We start from the raw sequence: 21721 nt of genomic DNA, 5'->3' as shown, positions 1-21721 counted from the left end.
TTATTCCTGAATTATTTCGCCACCCACATGAACAACATCCTTGGTAACAGCTCCAAATAATCGCCTCTACCGAGCCCAAAAGGGCTCACCGCAAACCCGGATTGGCAAACCTATTCTAAAGCAGTTTCTTGCGTCTTTGGTCATTCTTTTAGATTTTTTTCAGCCATTTTTTGGGGGCCAGAGATTTTACAACCCCTACCTGTCCATAGGTATAATAGGATTCACAAGTCTGCAGTCACATAATTCAGGACAACCCCTTTAACTCCTTCATGACCTTGCCTTGACCTTCCCAGAGTCATAACTTTTTTAACGTTTCCGTAAATGTGGCCATTTTCTGAGACCTGTAGCGTCTACATTTTTTGGATTCTGGGTCCGGGTGAAGGCTTTTTTTTTTTTGCGCCAAACTGACGTTTTTATTGATACCATTTTGGGGTAGATACGATGTTTTGATCGCCTGTTATTGCCTTTTATTGTAACATTGTGGCAACCAAGAAATTGTAATTATGGCATTTCGATTTACCGATCAGAATAATTTACTGTATATTTTGATAGATTGGTCGATACCAAACTTGTATTTTTTTATTAGTATTGTTTTTTACTATTATAGTTTTATTTTTAATGGGGTAATAGGGGGGTGATTTGAACTTTTATTTGTATATTTTTAAAAAAAAATTTTTTAATGCATTTTAAAAAGAAATATGAAATGATTGACAGCAGCGTTTAAAATGTTAACAGCCACAGATAGATCGCGATTCCGTCCGCGGCTGTTAGAGAATAAATCAGCTGTCATGTGTCAGGAAAGATGCGGGCTCTGCGCTGGATCCTTCATTAAAGGGGGTAGAGGACCTTGGACGTATCTATACGTTCAAGGTCGTAGAGAGGTTGAAGGTGATATGTCATCAGAATATGTCCTATAGTTTAAATCACAAATTTCTACTAGAATAATTTTTTAAGCACTTTTGATAATGTTTTCTTCCATATTACAATCTGTATTAAAAAGAAAAATTGAAATCTTGCAATTTTCACATCAGCCACTGGGGTAATTCTATTAATTAACACGTACATTAACAGCAACAGACAGACTCCTCCCCTATCTTTCGTATTGAAGCATCTAATGAGCGTGTGCAAAAGTGATTGTGAGGAAAGAGGTTAACTGTAACATCGCCTATTGCGATGGATGGATAAAGGGTTATCAACTGGGCATAGAGAGTGTTATTTATCATTACGATCATGCCTCTGATGATAAAGAAACTGCTGAAAACTCTTCCTAAAAGAACTGGAAGTAGAAGCCTAAAATAACCCCAGTGGCCAGTGTGAATATAAGAAAGGGTACTAATATTTTTTTTTTCTGGGGTCACATTCTCTTTTATAGCCCTTGAGAAACAGCGGTCATAAGCTCCTATTTTTCATGTGAATTTTCAATAAACAGAACCAAAATGAGACAGATTTGCATACAAAATGGGCATTTCCTGGCAATCTATGGGGGAGTTTTCTGGGCAGGCTTAAATTGTTTTGCCCGCTACTGGGAGGTCTGAGTTTTTTCTGGTTTACATGGAGAGGCTGGACACGTGGGAATATTGACACGTTTTTGGCACATGGCTATTGGAATTGCCGGGGTAATTGTGACAAATGATGGTGAATGTGTTTTTCTGTATTGTAGCTTGTTGCTGTAGTTTGGAGGTTATTTTCTGCATCGCAGATTTGGCTGTACATTACTTCATGTTGCTGCATAAACATAGAAAATTCTGCAGATCAGGGTGAAAATTTAGGTCTCCCGCTCGTGCAATGACTGCAGATGCCGAGACGAGAAGATGTAAAGTTAAATAGCGGGAATCTGCCTTTTATGGGGCTGCAAATTATAAATGTGTCTGTATGATTTATCTGTGGACTTATAGTTCCTTAAAGGGGTTGTCCAGTTTAGAAAAACCCATATCATGTCTCTCTGAAGGACCTGTCCTGTCCTTTATTATGCAGACTATCCACCATTTTTAATGCTTTTGTAATTCCTATTCTCCCCTGATGGGGTGCTCTAGCAAAAATATATACTTACCCACAGATTTCCCCACAGATCACAACTGATCGGTGGGGGTTCTAACAGTGGAGCAGTTTGGGATCAACTTTTTGTTAAGAGACCCTTGAAATAGGTATTTCCAAAGCAGAAACCTCCTTAATTGGTTTGTCCCCTTTAGGAAAACTATTGACTCTAAGCTGTGGTATTTCTAACAAATTATATTGAGAATTACTTACCCTTCCCATGCTCAGCGCTGACTCTCCACCGCTGCCTCGGCCTCTGCTGTTTGTCTGCGGCACTGAGTTTCTACTACCGCTCCTGGTGTCTGTTTTCCTGAAGCACTGAGACTCCACTGCTGCTCTCAGAGATTGTTGTTTGTCAGCAGCGTTGAGTCTCCGCCATTGCACCTGCTGCCTATTGTTTGTCTTTAGCACTGAATCTCCACTACTGCTGCCTGCCTCTGTTGTTTGTTTGCAGCGCTTAGTCTCCGCCACAGCTCCTGGCCTCTGTTGTTTGTCTGCAGCGCTGAAACTGCTCACGATATCTGTTGTGCTGAGTCTCCATCACTGCTCTTCGTGTTTGTTGTTTGTCTGCAGCGCTTGGTCTCCACTGCTGCTCCCAGTATCTGTTGTGTGTTGGCAATACTGAGTCTCCGCCACTAGTCCCAGTATCTGTTGTTTATCTGCAGCGCTGAGTCTTCGCCACTGCTCCCAATGTCTGTTGTTTGTCTCCAGTGTTGACTCTTCGCCACTGCTCTCTCAATATCTGTTGTTTGTCTCTAGCGCTGAGTCTTCATCACTGCTCATAGTGTCTGTTGTTTGTCTCTAGCGCTGAGTCTCCACCACTCCTCCCAGTGTCTGTTATTTGTCTGCAGTACTGAGTCTCCGCTGCTGCATCCGGTGTCTGCTGTTTGCAGCGCTAAGTCTCCGCCACAGCTCCTGATCTCTGTTGTTTGTCTCCAGCACTCTGTCTTCGCCACTGCTCCCAATGTCTGTTGTGCGGAGTCTCCGCCACTGCTCCTCGTGTTTGTTGTTTGTCTGCAGCGCTAAGTCTCCACTGCTGCTCCCGGTGTCTGTTGTGTGTTTGCAGTGTTGAGTCTCCGCCACTGCTCCCAGTATCTGTTCTTTGTCTGCTGCGCTACCACTTTTCCCGATGTCTGTTGTTTTGCCTCCAGTGTTGACTCTTCACCACTGCTCTCTCAGTATCTGTTGTTTGTCTCCAGCGCTGAGTCTTCACCACTGCTCCCAGTGTCTGTGGCGTGTTTTCAGTTCTGAGTCTCCGCCACTGCTCTTAGTATTTGTTGTTTGTCTGCTGCGCTGAGTCTTCGCCACTTTTCCCAATATCTGTTGTTTGTCTTCAGTGTTGACTCTTCACCACTGCTCTCTCAGTATCTGCTGTTTGTCTCCAGCACTGAGTCTTCGCCACTGCTCCCAGTGTCTGTGGCGTGTTTTCAGTTCTGAGTCTCTGCCTATGCTCTCAGTATCTGTTGTTTGTCTCCAGCGCTGAGTCTTCATCACTGCTCATGGAGCGCCCACTAGGGCCGTGGGGTACTCGGACCGGATCCGACGTTTCTTCGGGGCAATGTCACGGCAGCAGTGACCCGGTCCGTGGCCCTGGGCGTCCAATAAAATTGAAATAAAGGGGAATAAAGTTTATGGGGGATTAGTTCGTGACGCCACCTGTGGTGTTCGGCAATGGATGGCAAACGCTGCTTAAGGCGACCGCTGGGGCAGATGTTGACGCAGTTGGGATGGTTCTGCTCCCCACAGGTGGAGCGGGGCCCCAGGGCTACCGGTACTGTTGTAAGGGCACATGGACGTTGCGGTGCAGGACTGAGGGTGCGAGAAATGACTGGAGGACGCAAGAACTGCAGTTTTCTTTACCTTTACTTGATGGCTGAAGGTGCAGTCCGGGGCATGGGTAACAGATGGTCATGGAGATCCAGGCAGCCTGGAAGCAACTTAGGATCCACCTAGCCTGGTGGGTTCAGAGGTCTTCCTACTGCACTGTCCTGTTAGGTCCTTGCTGCTTTAAGCTCTGCTCAAGTTCCTCTCATTGTCTGGAAGTTACAATAAAACAGTACCCGCATGGCAGGCCGCTGGAACCTATTACAAGTGTCGCTCCTTTGTGGTGGCTCCGCGCTCTGGTATGCTGCTGTGCCGCTGGGTGTTAGTTGGGCCAGGAGACCTGCAGTCTCCTGCCCTACGGATTTAGCTGCCAGGACTTCAGTACCCGAACAACCACGGACTCCGGTGTCCGGTTTCTGGCGCTCAGCTCCGGGGTGAGCTTGGTTACAGCTCTACTCCCCAGGTTCTCCTCGACTTCCCTCCTCTCCTCTCTCAGACTCAGACTAACCAACTCCGCCTCCAGGCCAGAACTTATAGGGAAGCTCCCCTGAAACCGGGTGTTAGAGTTCCCCCTTCTGGTCTGGAGTAATGAAAAGTGTTGGATGCTGGCGTTACCTGGTAAGGGGACCCCTCCTTGTTTCCAGGCATGACATCACCCGCTGTGAGGGAGGCAATGCCACTGTGGCAACCAGACTTCTGGGGTGCTACGCTCATAGTGTCTGCTGTTTGCAGCGCTAAGTATCTGCTGCTCCCGGGCTCTACTGTTTGTCTACAACGCGGAGTCTCCGCCACTGTGCTCGGTATTTGTTGTTTGTCTGCAGCGCTGAGTCTTGGTCGCTGCTCCCAGTGTCTGTTATTTATCTGCAGTACTGAGTCTCCGTTGCTGCACCCGCGGTCTGTTGTTTGCAGCGCTAAGTCTCTGCCGCTGCTCCCAGGCTTTACTGTTTGTCTACGGCGCTGAGTCTCCGCCACTGGTCTCGGTATTTGTTGTTTGTCCGCAGCGCTGTGTCTCTGTCACTGCTCCTAGTCTCTATTATTTGTGTGCAGCACTAAGGTAATGTTGACAGTGAGCTCAGTAGCTGTTGCCCATATGGTGCAATACCCCAATAATGCAGCATCTGACAGAACATGCCACAAATATTTTAAATTCTTCCAGAATTAGGGCTAATTCAGACAACTGCCATGAACTACTGACCTGACCCCAGTGCTGGTGGCTCCTGGGAATCTCTAACATTATTATATTCGAAAGTTATATTATTCCAACTATATTATATTGATCTATCATACTATTATTCTAATTACTATTATTAGTTTACAAATCATTATTTAATCACTATTATTACATTTTATTATATATATATATATATATATATATATATATATATATATATATATATATATATATATATATATTGGAACCTATATATAGCTATTATTACTATTTCTCTTATAGTTATTATTACTACTATTTTTATTATTATTACTATGTATTATGGTATATATTGCACATTTTTATTACTATTATTATTTTTATTATTATTATTGTTATTATCATTACTGCTAGTATGAATATTTTGTTTGTATTATTATTTTTATTTTATTATGTTTTATGTTCTATATAATTGCACATTATTATTACTATTGTTTTTATTACTATTATTACTATTACATATTATGTTATATATTTCACACTTATTATTATTATTTGTATTATTATTGTTTTATTTTTATTTCTTTTATGACATTTGATGTTATTTATAATTGCACACTATTATTACTATTGTTATTATTACTATCATTAATGCTAATATTACATATTATGTTATATACTGCACACTTTTATTCCTATTATTTTTATTATTATTATTATTATTTATTTTATGACATTTTATGTTATTTATAATTGCACACTATTATTACTATTATTACTAATATTACATATTATGTTCTATATTGCACACTTTTATTGCTATTATTTGTACTATTATTATTTTTCTACGTATTATTCTATCCTACCTACAGAACTGATCACATTCGCTCCTTGCTCTTCATTTTTTCGCGCAGCCCCCCCTACCCCTCTCCCCATCCTGACATTGGAGAGATTCTCTGCCGCTGCACATGTATAGTCAAACTTAAATGAATAAGCCTTTTAAAGATATTATGTCATGTAGGCCGTGCCTAGCAGTCCCTTTTTGCAGCCTCCATTGGCTAATTGTGGAGCCGGGAGGGGAGGGCTCGGCAGAGTAAAGCTGGATGACTTGAGCGCAGCTTCAGGGATTTCTGTGGGATTGCCCACTAGTGCAGCAGCAGCTGCTGATGCTGCTCCTCTGTACATCAGACACCGCAACCTAGCACAGATCCTACGGCAGGGACATAAGCCACCGGTAGACCTCTCCGCTTGGCCAAAGTCTCTTAGGTGATGCCGATAGGATTTTTTTTCCCGTGACGGTCTTCAATTTTTATTTTTTTATTCCCATTGAAAGTTAAACGACCGATCGGAGAATTGTAGTATTGACCAAATTCTATCCGACGGAGACGGGAGAACGCGGCCAACCTTCTCCCTCAAGATCACCTCCATATCCCGGTGTGTAGGACAGTGGCCGACAGCTAGTGTATTATTTTTATTTTTTATTGTGCGCCGGATTTAATGCTGAGACATGCAAAACACTAGCTCTGGGACCGGTGAAGCTAAAGACTATGGAAAAGTCGAGTAGCGAAGACTCTTCTATACACCGGAGTCCGTCTGTGGACAGCAGGGACTCAGCTAAACCTTCTACCTCAAGCAGGGAATTTGGTAGAGGATTCACAGCCGGAGCTTTTTATGGCAATGCTGGATCTCGTACACCGAGCCAAGCCGGCGTAAAAAGGGACAAGTACTCTGCACCCAAAGGAGGCAAATATGTGGTCTTTTACCTGGATCTATCCTTTGTTTTTCTCCTAGAATTTAAGAAGTGCAACATGGCGAGAGGCTGCCTGTGTTGTTTGAAATACATGATGTTCCTCTTTAACTTGATTTTTTGGGTAAGTGCCAATTTTACATCCTTTACTTAAAACTTGTACCGTCATTTTCCGTTTTTTAGGACACAGACGTCTCCAATTCTTTACACCAGCCGTGGGGAGGGGAAGGGTTAATAGGAAGGGGTCAGCACCTAAAGAGTTAAAAGTAAACAATTTTACAGGGGGGGGGGAGTGAGGGTGTCTCTTCTTCACAATATCTAATTTTTGCCCGGATCGGATTGCACCAAACTATCCCATGTACAATGTTCTATTAGCGGGCAGAAAAATTACCAAGGAGGGGGTTGTTTTTGAACAATTTCATTTGTTGGCAATATATTTAAAAAAAAAATTGTAAGAAGTTTTAACATTTGACATCTTGAATGTATTTTTGCCCTGATCGTATAGCACCAACCTATTCTGAAGCGTTGCATGTATAATGTTCCATTCATGGGCAGAAAAATTATCAAGGAGGGGTTCTTTTTTGACAATTTCATTTGTTGACAATATATTTCCACATTTGTTTTAATTGTTTTTAAAAAAGTAAGACGTTTTAACATTTTACATGAATTATGTACTTTTGCCCGGATCTTATATCATCAACGTATTCCGAAGCATTGCATATAAACTGTTCTATTCGTGGGCGGAAAAATTATCAAGGAGGGGTTCTTCTTTACAATTTCCAATTTTTTGAAAAATGTTTGGGAAATGTTAACACTTTACATAATGTATCTACTTTTGCGCCGATCGACTAGCACCAACTTATTCCGAGGAGCCACATGTAGAATGTTCTATTCGTGGGCACAAAAATTATCAATTTGTCTAAAAATTATCTTTTTTTTTTTAAAGAAATTTTTACTTTGCCTTAACCAACCTTCCAGGAGGCCCTAAATGTAGTCTCTATGGGAGGGGGAGGAGGTGATGGATAGGAGGATATCTGATTTAACTATTTCATGCTCAAATGCCACACCAACTGAGAGTCTGTGCCAAAAGAGTTAATTTTTCAGATTTTTCATTCAATTCATTAACAGTAAAAGAAAATTGAACACATTTTCAAGTTTCACATTTTGGGGGAAAATTGTCACTAAACGCAATAATGTATCTAGTTTCCCTTGTGTTGTATAGCACCAACCAATTCCGAGGCGTTATATATAGGATATAAGTAATGCCTGTTAGGTGAGGTGGGAGGGAAATACATGATTTAACTATTTAACCCCCAATTTGATTAGGTGACAAATTGCAATAAATTCCCCCCAATTTTTCAGAAAATTCCCAAAATTCATATATTTAGGGTATTGTAACAGTACATAATATATTTAGTTCACCTTGATTAGTATAGCACCAACCTACTCCAAGACGCTGTATATGGGATATAAGCAATGCCTATGGGGGTGTGGAATATATGATTTAACCATTTCATGACCAATTTGATAGGGTGTCACATTTTCACTCTGTTGGCAATAAAATACCCCAATTTTTCCAAAAATTCCCAAATTTCATATATTTGGGATATTGTAACTATACATAATGCATTTGCTTCTTCATCTTGCTTGTGTATCACCAACCTATACCATAAGGGAAGAGGGAGGGAAATATCTGATTTAACTGTCTGTTCATGTCCAATTTTATGGGAATGTGATAACTTGCCACGCCAACGTATTTGTATAATGTGATATTAGGGTTGCTGCTCGATTTATGTGAAGGGGGTTTGTAAAGGCTATAGAAATGCGCACGTGCTGCAGAAACAGTCCCATGTAAAAGAACGTAGACCTGCAGGGAAAATGAATATGTGGTTAGTAGGTATCATATCCTTCCAAATTTACAAAGCCTAAGGGTTAAAATAAAAATCGCAATTCATTTCTAAGAAAGTCCAACTTGTCTAGTGTCAGGATAGCCCCCCTTAAAGCTGCAGTTCATGCCCAGTTGCGGAGTCTTTGCAGCTATTTTCAGCACTGAGTGACCCCAGACGGCAAAGGTTTGGGTAAGGGTAATTACATGGTGTATGCCCGATGGGCACGAACTGCAAGAATGTATCAAAGCTTTCCCTATTACCTGCTCTGATAACTTTAGGGGATCGGGGAAATATGAGACGAAGATTACACCAGGGACTATGCAGGTATAGGGGGGAGGGGGTTGGATAGGATGCAGCAAGATGAGCGCTGCCAGGTCTTTGCCATGAAGAGAGGATTTATGGGCACAGCTTGGAGATATTAGGATGTAGCAGAGGTGAATTTGTTATTTAACTATTTTGGTTTAAATTATGACCTTTTTTTTAGGTGCATCAAAACCGCAATTTTTCGTTAAAAAATGTTTTGCATTTCTACTAAAAGAGAGGATTTATGGCTGAGCTATGGACACAGCTTGGCGATATATGGATGTAGCAGAGCTGAATTTGTCATTTAACTCTTTTTTTTGGCATAAATCATGGTCACTTTTAGGCTTTGTTCAAACGAAGCAGCAAAACTGCGTTGTTTCAATTTTCCGTAAAAAAATGTTGCAATAGAAAACGCAACCCCATGTGATAATATGATGTAATATTGAATATGGAGGTAATTTGTGGATGTAGCAGAGCTGAATTTAACTCTTTCGGGGTACTTCACGATAACTTTTGTAAGGTATTAGAATTTAATGTTTACACCTCTAAAGCGCAGGTGTGGGCACGTGTTGACACTTCCTCCATGATGACTGCCAATGGCTGAGATCCTAGTGTTTTGGACGTCTGCCAATGTATGGTGCTATCATAATGATGCTTGACAAACTGGGCTCTGCTGCATTCGAATGGGCTACAAAATTAAGGATAAAAGGTATCCTGACTGTTGGGCATGCTTCATATGGAAAGGGTTAATTGACTGTAGGCCACCCCCTCACATACCCCCCCTCTTTATTTATGTCTAGGCAGCCCCTATAGAATGCAGGTTCGGTGCAGCAGAGCTGGTTATGTGAACAGCTCTCACTAATCAGGGAAAGATAGATGTCTTCATGCCGCATTATTAGTTAGTGAAAGCCCCTTTGTGGCACTTCATATCATCGATTTCCCTGGCACATTCTGCTGCCTGCAGGCATCCATACACGAGCATTAAATACAGTATATGGCGGTATAATAATACAGGAATGATGAACTATTGCTAATTCATCACGCAATGTTCGTACGGCGCCAAATACATATCACAGAATGCCCTGATGGTGGGATCTGATCCCAAAGGGGTTCACAAACTAATGAACGTAAGCTCAGTGAACTGTCAGTCTCTGTTTGCCCAGGGCTTTCCCTATGGCTTTTATGTGCATGATTATTTCTACAGGGACATAAAACACATAGAAAAATAATATTCTGCCGTTTCTTCGAGGACAGGAGAAAATGATGAAAGGGTCTAGAGTTACCCCCATGGGGTACATTCAGCCTGGGTTAACTATTTGGGTTCCCGATGTTTGATTTTTTATGTTTTTGTATTACATTGATTTATAGTGGATTTTATTCCTACCCAGTTTTGGGTTAATAAATGAGGTGTAGGGGGGAATTTTGTATAAAAAATGTGCTCTATTTGCAAAGAATCTCTTTGGAGGACTAATTTTATCCGTACATTACACAGAGAATCTAATTAGAAAAGTGTAATGCCTTGTTTCTCCTGTAGTGGTGCTGTAGGGAAACTCATCACCTGTTTCTGAGCTCCCCTGCTGGCGATCACAGTGATCAACATATAGTTATGGGATTTTTCTAACAAAAGGAGGTTACTAAAATCGATAACCTTCTTAAACTGATAAAGGGGATCCTGCTGTGATATAAAATTGCCGGCTTCCATAGATTTCGATGAATATTTTACATTTTCTGTGCACCTTATTTTCAGTTGAGAGGGTTAATGAGTTTTAGGAGTCATATCAATGTATCCAAGGCGAAGAGACTAGTTGGCACCCCCCAACAACTGGCAATATAACCCACATAGAGTATTAGGAAAGCGGTTACATAAATTACTACTTAAAGGGGACCTGTCACTTGCCTTAAATATGTAATTTTTATACCTGGTGTGAATGCCGCTGTTCTCCTGAATCCGGTGTTGTTCTTATATTTTTCCTGCGCCTCTCCGTTCCTGAGATATCGCCCTCTTTTCCCTGTATATACAGTAGATCTAGCCTTTTTAGCCAAGGGGGTCTGATCCTCAATTCTTCATGGGAGTGTTTATGAGGACCACACCCATTTGGCTAGATGGGGAAGAAGTGGCCATATCTCAGGAACGGAGAGGCGCAGGAATTAAAGAAAAACAACGCCGGACTCGGGAGAACAACGGCATTTACACCAGGTAAAAAAATTACATATTTATGGCAAGTGACAGGTCCTCTTTAAAGGGATTGTCTCACCCAGACATTTTTTCCTATTCTTCTGCAATCACGCATCATATTTCATGATGTATATCACTAGTTTATCTGAGATTGCAGCACGCCATCTGCTGCGGCTTCTTACACAGATTAAACTTGTCTGAGCCGAGGTCTTATGCTTATGGCTTTTAATTATGACGCTGGGATTTTGATCTATACCAAATAAGGAGTCTACAGGCAGCATAAAGTCAGATTAGGTCCACAGGACGGAGTCTATGTGCTTTATACGCAGCCTACTGGCACCAGGTGGTGACTCGATCCTGTGATTACACCCGCCACTGATAAAGGGCTCCCACCCTAAAACAATTCCTGATATCTCCTGATTGGCTATGTGATACCGGTGCTCCCGGCTGATTATTACACACTAAGTTAAAGGGGTCCTGGAATATGTAACCGTATTTAAAGGGGCACGAAGAGTTTATAGCTTATACAAGGTCATGTATGGTCCTGAATAAAGTATTGATCATGGAGGGAAAGTTTCTGTACGCAATCCCCCTAAACGGCTGATAACAGGGAGCAATAGAGAGCACAGAACGGCAAATTTTGGGGGTTTAGATTCTCTTTTGCGTCATCACGATCCACTCCAATGTGAACAAGGGGAAGCACGGCTCGATGTTGGGTTGGGGGAGGGAGCGCTTATACCGAATCCTCCTCGATGTGACGGACTAGTTATTATGTTGCGCTCTTACGACTTTAGCTTTCATGCGGGATAAATGTTCAGCTGTGCTGTCAGTGACATCCAGGTGACAGAAGCCAATGTCGGAATTGGAAAGGGTGCGAGAGAGCTACAGATGAGGTTATTTCGGAAGCAGAGAAGACGGAACAGGGATCCGAGTGCTGCTCTGGGAAACAAAATGAAGCTTTTTTCTTTTTTTTGTATGCAAACCTAATATATGCACTGAATGATTGAATGAATGAATGAATGAATGGAAATTTCGACCACCTCTCCATAGTCAGTGACACATACTAGTGCCATTTTCTCAAGGTACGGTATAGGGAGGTCCTGGCTGTGCACATAAAATACCCTTCTATAGACAAATGATAGATGTGTCCCACAAGCTTCAAGTTACGCCACTGACTACCCCTTTTATAAGGATTAGATGAGATTACAAAAAAAGAGACTGCTTTTCCCAGAAATAGCGCCACTCTTCTTTAGTGGCCATGTGTGGTACTGCAGATTAGCTAAATTACAACACCAGAAACTACCATTGTAAAGATGGGAATAAAACAAGCATTAGTTTTAGTATACGATAATACCATGCACAAATTCTTGGGAATTTTCAGACAGTGTTCATGATGGGGCAAATGATATCAGATGATCAATGTTTTTGCAAAAAAAAAAGCAATATTTCAATGCTGGCTTAGTAGAGTGAAAAGATGGATGTAAATATAAAAAAGGATGAAAGTTTACTTTTTTTTTTTAATCCCAGGAGAGCGCCACTGTTGTTTACAGGTCAGGTCCGGAATTGCAGCTCATTGGTGGAGCTAGACTGCAATACCACACACCACCAATGCACAAGGGTGGCGCTATTTCTAAATAATAACTAGGTGTTTTCATTAATCCAGGACAATTGGGAATTTTCAGAAAATGCTCTACAGGGGCAGCTGCACCCAGATGACCTCTACTTTTGCAAAAACAATATGGTCGTGCCAGATTGGGGCGGAACAGCTGTCCCCGTGAGTCCGAAAAGACAACGACCCTTAGACCACAAGTTTTGCAAGGTCACTACAGGTGTCTGATTGAAAAACAACAGGTGGAGGGTCGTCCATGGGAAAGGAGCTGCTGGCGGTATCGCCCCATTAGTAGGTCGTTTTCACCCTTAAAGATTAATGGAACTCGCCCCTTTAAAAAGTTTCCCATCCTCCCCGTTCCCCCTGATTAGGACAGATGGCTTCGATCTCTCAGTCAGGTTCAGCTTATGATACGGCGACGTCTCGGTGTCATGTCAGGGGGTCACCAGTCCTGACACGGGCGCTCCATAAAAATAACCACAAAAAGTATTTCCCCCTAAATATGTCATCTATCGGAATTTTCTCTTCAGGTTTTATTTTAGTTTGCACTGATGCGATCTCAGAATATCTAAATGTTTTGGTAATTCCCATGAGAATTGTTAATCCTCCCGTTGGGAATTTATTGGTGGGTTTTTTTCCCCATTTTCTCCTGTTTTTCGCACCAGCGGGAACGTATAGGAAGTTTTTGATTTATTGCTGTAATTTTACAGCTCACCCGACTTTAATTAACTATTGCTTCTTCATTACTGGTATTTCACAGCGAGGGCATAAATCATCATTTCGGTATCACGTTTCCTGGAATGAATCACCCCCTTTTGATGGTAAAGTGGGTGGTGGGCTATTTCTGTACAGCTGTGATGGAACAATTATATTAAGACCTCAAAAAGTCATATGCAGTTCTTGTAATCAGGTGGGACTGGTAATTACCATATTATTCTAAGGTAGCGAGCGCACTGCAGTCACATATTCCATGTGGCGAGCGCACTGCAGTCACATAGTCCATGTAGTGAGCACACTGCAGTCACATATTCCATGTGGCGAGCGCACTGCAGTCACATATTCGTGTGGCGAGCGCACTGCAGTCACATAGTCCATGTAGCGAGCACACTGCAGTCACATATTCCATGTGGCGAGCGCACTGCAGTCACATAGTCCATGTAGCGAGCACACTGCAGTCACATATTCCATGTGGCGAGCGCACTGCAGTCACATAGTCCATGTAGCGAGCACACTGCAGTCACATATTCCATGTAGCGAGCACACTGCAGTCACATATTCCATGTAGCGAGCACACTACAGCTACATATTCCATGTAGCGAGCACACTGCAGTCACATAGTCCATGTAGCGAGCACACTGCAGTCACATATTCCATGTAGCGAGCACACTGCAGTCACATATTCCATGTAGCGAGCACACTGCAGTCACATAATCCATGTAGCGAGTACTGCAGTCACATATTCCATGTAGCGAGCACACTGCAGTCACATAATCCATGTAGCGAGTACTGCAGTCACATATTCCATGTAGCGAGCACACTGCAGTCACATATTCCATGTAGCGAGCACACTGCAGTCACATATTCCATGTAGCGAGCACACTGCAGTCACATATTCCATGTAGCGAGCACACTGCAGTCACATAATCCATGTAGCGAGTACTGCAGTCACATATTCCATGTAGCGAGCACACTGCAGTCACATATTCCATGTAGCGAGCACACTGCAGTTACATATTCCATGTATTGAGCACACTGCAGTCACATGTTCCTTGTAGCGAGTACAGTGCAGTCACATAATCCATGTTGTAAGCATACTGCAGTCACATAATCCATGTAGCGAGCACACTGCAGTCACATATTCCATGTAGCGAGTACAGTGCAGTCACATAATCCATGTTGTAAGCATACTGCAGTCACATAATCCATGTAGCGAGCACACTGCAGTCACATATTCCATGTAGCGAGTACTGCAGTCACATATTCCATGTAGCGAGTACTGCAGTCACATATTCCATGTAGCGGGCACACTGCAGTCACATATTCCATGTAGCGAGCACACTGCAGTCACATATTCCATGTAGCGAGCACTGCAGTCATATAATCCATGTAGCGAGTACTGCAGTCACATATTCCATGTAGCGGGCACACTGCAGTCACATATTCCATGTAGCGAGCACACTGCAGTCACATATTCCATGTAGCGAGCACACTGCAGTCACATATTCCATGTAGCGAGCATACTGCAGTCACGTATTCCATGTAGCGAGCACACTGCAGTCACATATTCCATGTAGCGAGCACATTGCAGTCACATATTTCATATTCCATGTAGCGAGCACACTGCAGTCACATATTCCATGTATCGAGCACACTGCAGTCACATATTCCATGTAGCGAGCATACTGCAGTTACATATTCCATGTATCGAGCACACTGCAGTCACATGTTCCTTGTAGCGAGCACACTGCAGTCTGATAGTCTATGTAGCGAGCACACTGCAGTCACATATTCCATGTAGCGAGCACACTGCAGTCACATATTCCATGTAGCGAGCACACTGCAGTCACATATTCCATGTAGCGAGTACACTGCAGTCACATATTCCATGTAGCGAGCACATTGCAGTCACATATTCCATATTCCATGTAGCGAGCACACTGCAGTCACATATTCCATGTAGCGAGCACATTGCAGTCACATATTCCATATTCCATGTAGCGAGCACACTGCAGTCACATATTCCATGTAGCGAGTACACTTCAGTCACATGTTCCTTGTAGCGAGCACACTGCAGTCACATATTCCATGTAGCGAGTACTGCAGTCAGATATTCCATGTAGCGAGTACTGCAGTCACATATTCCATGTAGCGAGCACACTGCAGTCACATATTCCATGTAGCGAGTACTGCAGTCACATATTCCATGTAGCGAGTACTGCAGTCACATATTCCATGTAGCGAGCACACTGCAGTCACATATTCCATGTAGCGAGCACATTGCAGTCACATATTCCATATTCCATGTAGCGAGCACACTGCAGTCACATATTCCATGTATCGAGCACACTGCAGTCACATATTCCATGTAGCGAGTACTGCAGTTACATATTCCATGTATCGAGCACACTGCAGTCTGATACTCTATGTAGCGAGCACACTGCAGTCACATATTCCATGTAGCGAGTACAGTGCAGTCACATAATCCATGTTGTAAGCACACTGCAGTCACATATTCCATGTAGCGAGCATACTGCAGTCACATATTCCATGTAGCGGGCACACTGCAGTCACATATTCCATGTAGCGAGCATACTGCAGTCACATATTCCATGTAGCGGGCACACTGCAGTCACATATTCCATGTAGCGAGTACTGCAGTCACATATTCCATGTAGCGGGCACACTGCAGTCACATATTCCATGTAGCGAGCATACTGCAGTCACATATTCCATGTAGCGAGCACACTGCAGTCACATATTCCATGTAGCGAGCACACTGCAGTCACATATTCCATGTAGCGAGCACATTGCAGTCACATATTCCATATTCCATGTAGCGAGCACACTGCAGTCACATATTCCATGTAGCGAGCAACACTGCAGTCACATATTCCATGTAGCGAGCATACTGCAGTTACATATTCCATGTATCGAGCACACTGCAGTCTGATACTCTATGTAGCGAGCACACTGCAGTCACATAATCCATGTTGTAAGCACACTGCAGTCACATATTCCATGTAGCGAGCATACTGCAGTCACATATTCCATGTAGCGGGCACACTGCAGTCACATATTCCATGTAGCGAGCATACTGCAGTCACATATTCCATGTAGCGAGCACACTGCAGTCACATATTCCATGTAGCGAGCACATTGCAGTCACATATTCCATATTCCATGTAGCGAGCACACTGCAGTCACATATTCCATGTATCGAGCATACTGCAGTTACATATTCCATGTATCGAGCACACTGCAGTCACATGTTCCTTGTAGCGAGCACACTGCAGTCTGATACTCTATGTAGCGAGCACACTGCAGTCACATATTCCATGTAGCGAGTACAGTGCAGTCACATAATCCATGTTGTAAGCACACTGCAGTCACATATTCCATGTAGCGAGCATACTGCAGTCACATATTCCATGTAGCGAGCACACTGCAGTCACATATTCCATGTAGCGAGCACACTGCAGTCACATATTCCATGTAGCGAGCACACTGCAGTCACATATTCCATGTAGCGAGCACACTGCAGTCACATATTCCATGTAGCGAGCACACTGCAGTCACATATTCCATGTAGCGAGCACACTGCAGTCACATATTCCATGTAGCGGGCACACTGCAGTCACATATTCCATGTATCGAGCATACTGCAGTTACATATTCCATGTATCGAGCACACTGCAGTCACATGTTCCTTGTAGCGAGCACACTGCAGTCACATGTTCCTTGTAGCGAGCACACTGCAGTCACATAATCCATGTAGCGAGTACAGTGCAGTCACATAATCCATGTTGTAAGCATACTGCAGTCACATAATCCATGTTGTAAGCATACTGCAGTCACATAATCCATGTTGTAAGCACACTGCAGTCACATAATCCATGTAGCGAGCACTGCAGTCACATAATCCATGTAGCGAGTACTGCAGTCACATATTCCATGTAGCGAGCACACTGCAGTCACATGTTCCTTGTAGCGAGCACACTGCAGTCACATAATCCATGTAGCGAGTACAGTGCAGTCACATAATCCATGTTGTAAGCATACTGCAGTCACATAATCCATGTTGTAAGCATACTGCAGTCACATAATCCATGTTGTAAGCACACTGCAGTCACATAATCCATGTTGTAAGCATACTGCAGTCACATAATCCATGTTGTAAGCACACTGCAGTCACATAATCCATGTAGCGAGCACTGCAGTCACATAATCCATGTAGCGAGTACTGCAGTCACATATTCCATGTAGCGGGCACACTGCAGTCACATAATCTGTGTTGCGAGCACTGTAGTCACATTCTATGTAGTGAGCAGACTGTAGTCACATATTCCATGTATCAAGCACACTGCAGTCACATATTGAATTGAGTACAGTGCAGTCACATAGTCCATGCAGCAAGCACACTGCAATTACACAGGCCATGTAGCAAGCACATTGTGATCCCACAGTCCATAAGGTGAGCAAAATGTGATCACAAAGTCCAAGAAGTGAGCACAGTGTAATCACATAGTGCCTGTAGTGAGCACAGTGTAATCACATAGTGCCTGTAGTGAGCACAGTGTAGTCACATAGTCCATGTATTGAGCACATGCACAGTCTATATAGCGAGCACAATGCAATCACAGTCTATATAGCGAGCACACTGCAATCACAGTCCATAAAGCGAGCAAAAGCAGTTGCACAGTGCATGCAGTGAGCACAGGGCAATCAATTGAGTTAGCCTATAACTAAGGGTGTGTATACACCTGAAACGCATCAGGTACGAGGTTTCGCCTTTTAATGTTTTAACTATGTTTGAATAAGGCTGGGATCACACATACGTGAGATACGGCTGAGTCTCGCAGGTGAAAACCCAGCTCTGGTGCCGGCACTCCTGAGCGGAGCGTCCGGCTCCATGTATTGCGGTGCAGCTGCACGCTCCGCGCCGGAGTGCCGGCACCAGAGCTGGGTTTTCACCTGCGAGACTCGGCCGTATCTCGCATATGTGTGATCCCGGCCTAAAGAATCCATTTTTTTCCCTGGATGGGTGTGCCAGTATCTTTCCCCATTTTTTCATTTTTTGTCTACTTTCCTGTGATCACCAGTGGAAACGGCACCCTCAGGAGGAACTCCGGGCCAAATTTCCAGCTACACCTTCTCAGAGTGGTAAGCCCCTTCATCCTTCTCCCTGAATCTCACACTGCAATCACAGTTCGTGTAGTGAGCACACTGCAGTCACACAGTCCATATAGCAAGCACACTGCAATCACAATCCATGTAGCGAGCACAGTGTGATTTAACAGTCCATATAGCGAGCACACTGTGATCTCAGTCAATGTAGCGAGCTCAATGCTGTTACCCAGTCAATGAAGCGAGCACAGTAAGTTCACACAGTCCATATAGTGAGCACAGTGCAATCACACAATCCGTGTTGAGAGCGTAGTGCAAACACACAGTCCGTGTAGCGAGGAAATTGTGATCTTACAGTCCATGTAGCGTGCACGGTGTGATCTCAGTCCATGTAGCGAGCATAGTGTGATCACACAGTCCATGTAGTAAGCACACTGTGATCTCACAATCCATGTAGCGAGCACAGTGTGATCTCACAATCCATGTGGCACAATAGTGTGATCTTACAGTCCATGTAGCGAGCACAGTGTGATCTTACAGTCCATGTAGCGAGCACAGTGTGATCTCACAATCCATGTAGCAAGCATAGTGTGATCACAAAGTCCATGTAGTGAGCACAGTGTGATCTCATAGTCTATGCAGCGAGCATTGTGATCTCACAGTCCATGTAGCGAGCACAGTGTGATCTCACAGTCCATGTAGCGAGCTCAATGTCATTACCCAGTCAATGAAGCAAGCACGGTAAGTAGACACACAGTCCATGTAGTGAGCACAGTGGGATCTCACAGTCCATGTAGTGAGCACAGTGTGATCTCACAGTCCATGTAGCGAGCACAGTGTGATCTCACAGTCCATGTAGCGAGCACAGTGTGATCTCACAGTCCATGTAGCGAGCACAGTGTGATCTCACAGTCCATGGAGCGAGCACAGTGTGATCTCACAGTCCATGTAGCGAGCACAGTGTGATCTCACAGTCCATGTAGCGAGCACAGTGTGATCTCACAGTCCATGTAGCGAGCACAGTGTGATCTCACAGTCCATGTAGCGAGCACAGTGTGATCTCACAGTCCATGTAGCGAGCACAGTGTGATCTCACAGTCCATGGAGCGAGCACAGTGTGATCTCACAGTCCATGTAGCGAGCACAGTGTGATCTCACAGTCCATGTAGCGAGCACAGTGTGATCTCACAGTCCATGTAGTGAGCACAGTGTGATCTCACAGTCCATGTAGCGAGCACAGTGTGATCTCACAGTCCAAGTAGCGAGCTCAATGCCATTACCCAGTCAATGAAGCGAGCGCAGTAAGTTCACACAGTCCCTATAGCAAGCACAGTGCAATCACACAGTCCGTGTTGCGAACGTAGTGCAATCGCACAGTTCATATAGCGAGCACAGTGTGATCTCACAGTCCATGTAGCGAGCACAGTGTGATCTCACAGTCCATGTAGCGAGCACAGTGTGATCTCACAGTCCATGTAGCGAGCACAGTGTGATCTCACAGTCCATGTAGCGAGCACAGTGTGATCTCACAGTCCATGTAGCGAGCACAGTGTGATCTCACAGTCCATGGAGCGAGCACAGTGTGATCTCACAGTCCCTATAGCGAGCACAGTGCAATCACACAGTCCATGTTGCGAACGTAGTGCAATCGCACAGTTCATATAGCGAGCACAGTGTGATCTCACAGTCCATGTAGGGAGCACAGTACAGTCACACTGAATGCCTTGTCCACAGCCATAAGACACGATTTCCCCCTTTGCAGTAGTTGCTGATTTTTCATTTGCCGCAGGGATAGATTATATACAGAAGGAACCAGTGGCCGCCCCGGGGCTTGTCATGGTGCTGAGATGTATGTGACTGTCATGCTCTTCTCAGTCTTCCCTGACAGCGCTCTTGGGGATGAAGGCTGCATCCTCCTCTTCCCTGCAGTGCTCACTATCAGGTGTTTTCTACTGATGCAGAAAGTGATACACTGGGAGATTTACAGATTGCTGAGCTTGTAGATGTGAGTGTACAGAGGGAATAATCCAGTGTTCGGGGATGGCGGTGAGGCCGAATCATTCACTAGCTGCATTGTGGGTTTTTTCTGAATTTGTATTTTGGAGCGGAGCTATTTTTTTAAGGTATGCCCCGACCCCCCCCCCCCGGCATTGCAAAGCAACAGTGTTAATCACTGAGCCACCGTGCTGGCAGTACTAGTTGAGCCCTGTATGATGGCACAATGTGCACTTTATAGCAGCACTATCTGAACACTGTACGATGATGCTGTTTGAGCACAGTATGGAAATATTATTTGAGCTCTTTATAGCTTTGCTATCTGAACAATTTATGGTGCTATTATTTGTGCACTTTATGCCATTAATATTTGAGAACTTACAGTGGTACTATCTTAGCACTGTAAGGTGCTATTATTTCATCTCTGTATGGCAACATTATTTGAGCTCTGTATTTAGTACACCTGAGCACTGTATGGTTGGATTATATTAGCACTGTATGGTGCTACTATGTGAATACTGAATGATGGTACTACCTGAGCACTGTATGATGGTACTACCTGAGCATTGAATGATGGTACTACCTGAGCACTGTATGATGGTACTACCTGAGCATTGAATGATGGTACTACCTGAGCACTGTATGACGGCACTACCTGAGCATTGAATGATGGTACTACCTGAGCACTGTATGACGGCACTACCTGAGCATTGAATGATGGTACTACCTGAGCACTGTATGATGGTACTACCTGAGCATTGAATGATGGTACTACCTGAGCACTGTATGATGGTACTACCTGAGCATTGAATGATGGTACTACCTGAGCACTGTATGATGGTACTACCTGAGCATTGAATGATGGTACTACCTGAGCACTGTATGATGGTACTACCTGAGCATTGAATGATGGTACTACCTGAGCACTGTATGACGGCACTACCTGAGCATTGAATGATGGTACTACCTGAGCACTGTATGATGGTACTACCTGAGCATTGAATGATGGTACTACCTGAGCACTGTATGATGGTACTACCTGAGCATTGAATGATGGTACTACCTGAGCATTGAATGATGGTACTACCTGAGCACTGTATGATGGTACTACCTGAGCATTGAATGATGGTACTACCTGAGCACTGTATGA

The 21721-nt window shown here is 43.7% G+C and overlaps 1 protein-coding gene across 2 annotated transcripts in view; it reads left to right on the top strand.

The window, feature by feature from the left end:
• TSPAN9 (tetraspanin 9) overlaps positions 1-21721 on the top strand; it is a 469239-nt gene that overhangs the window by 270777 nt on the left and 176741 nt on the right. The window contains exon 5 of one of the 2 annotated variants that reach the window (XM_077266492.1): positions 6800-6879. In XM_077266492.1, coding sequence (XP_077122607.1) covers positions 6817-6879 — 63 coding nt within the window. In that variant the 5' untranslated portion in view covers positions 6800-6816. Of the gene's footprint in view, positions 1-6130; positions 6880-21721 lie in introns of those variants that run through there. The other variant, XM_077266491.1, reaches the window with a different exon arrangement.

The sequence above is a fragment of the Ranitomeya variabilis genome, chromosome 5 (genome assembly GCF_051348905.1).
Source record: "Ranitomeya variabilis isolate aRanVar5 chromosome 5, aRanVar5.hap1, whole genome shotgun sequence".
Taxonomy (NCBI): Eukaryota; Metazoa; Chordata; class Amphibia; order Anura; family Dendrobatidae; genus Ranitomeya; species Ranitomeya variabilis.
The sequence above is the reverse complement of the archived record's forward strand: the minus strand, read 5'-3'. Positions and strand labels throughout refer to the sequence as shown.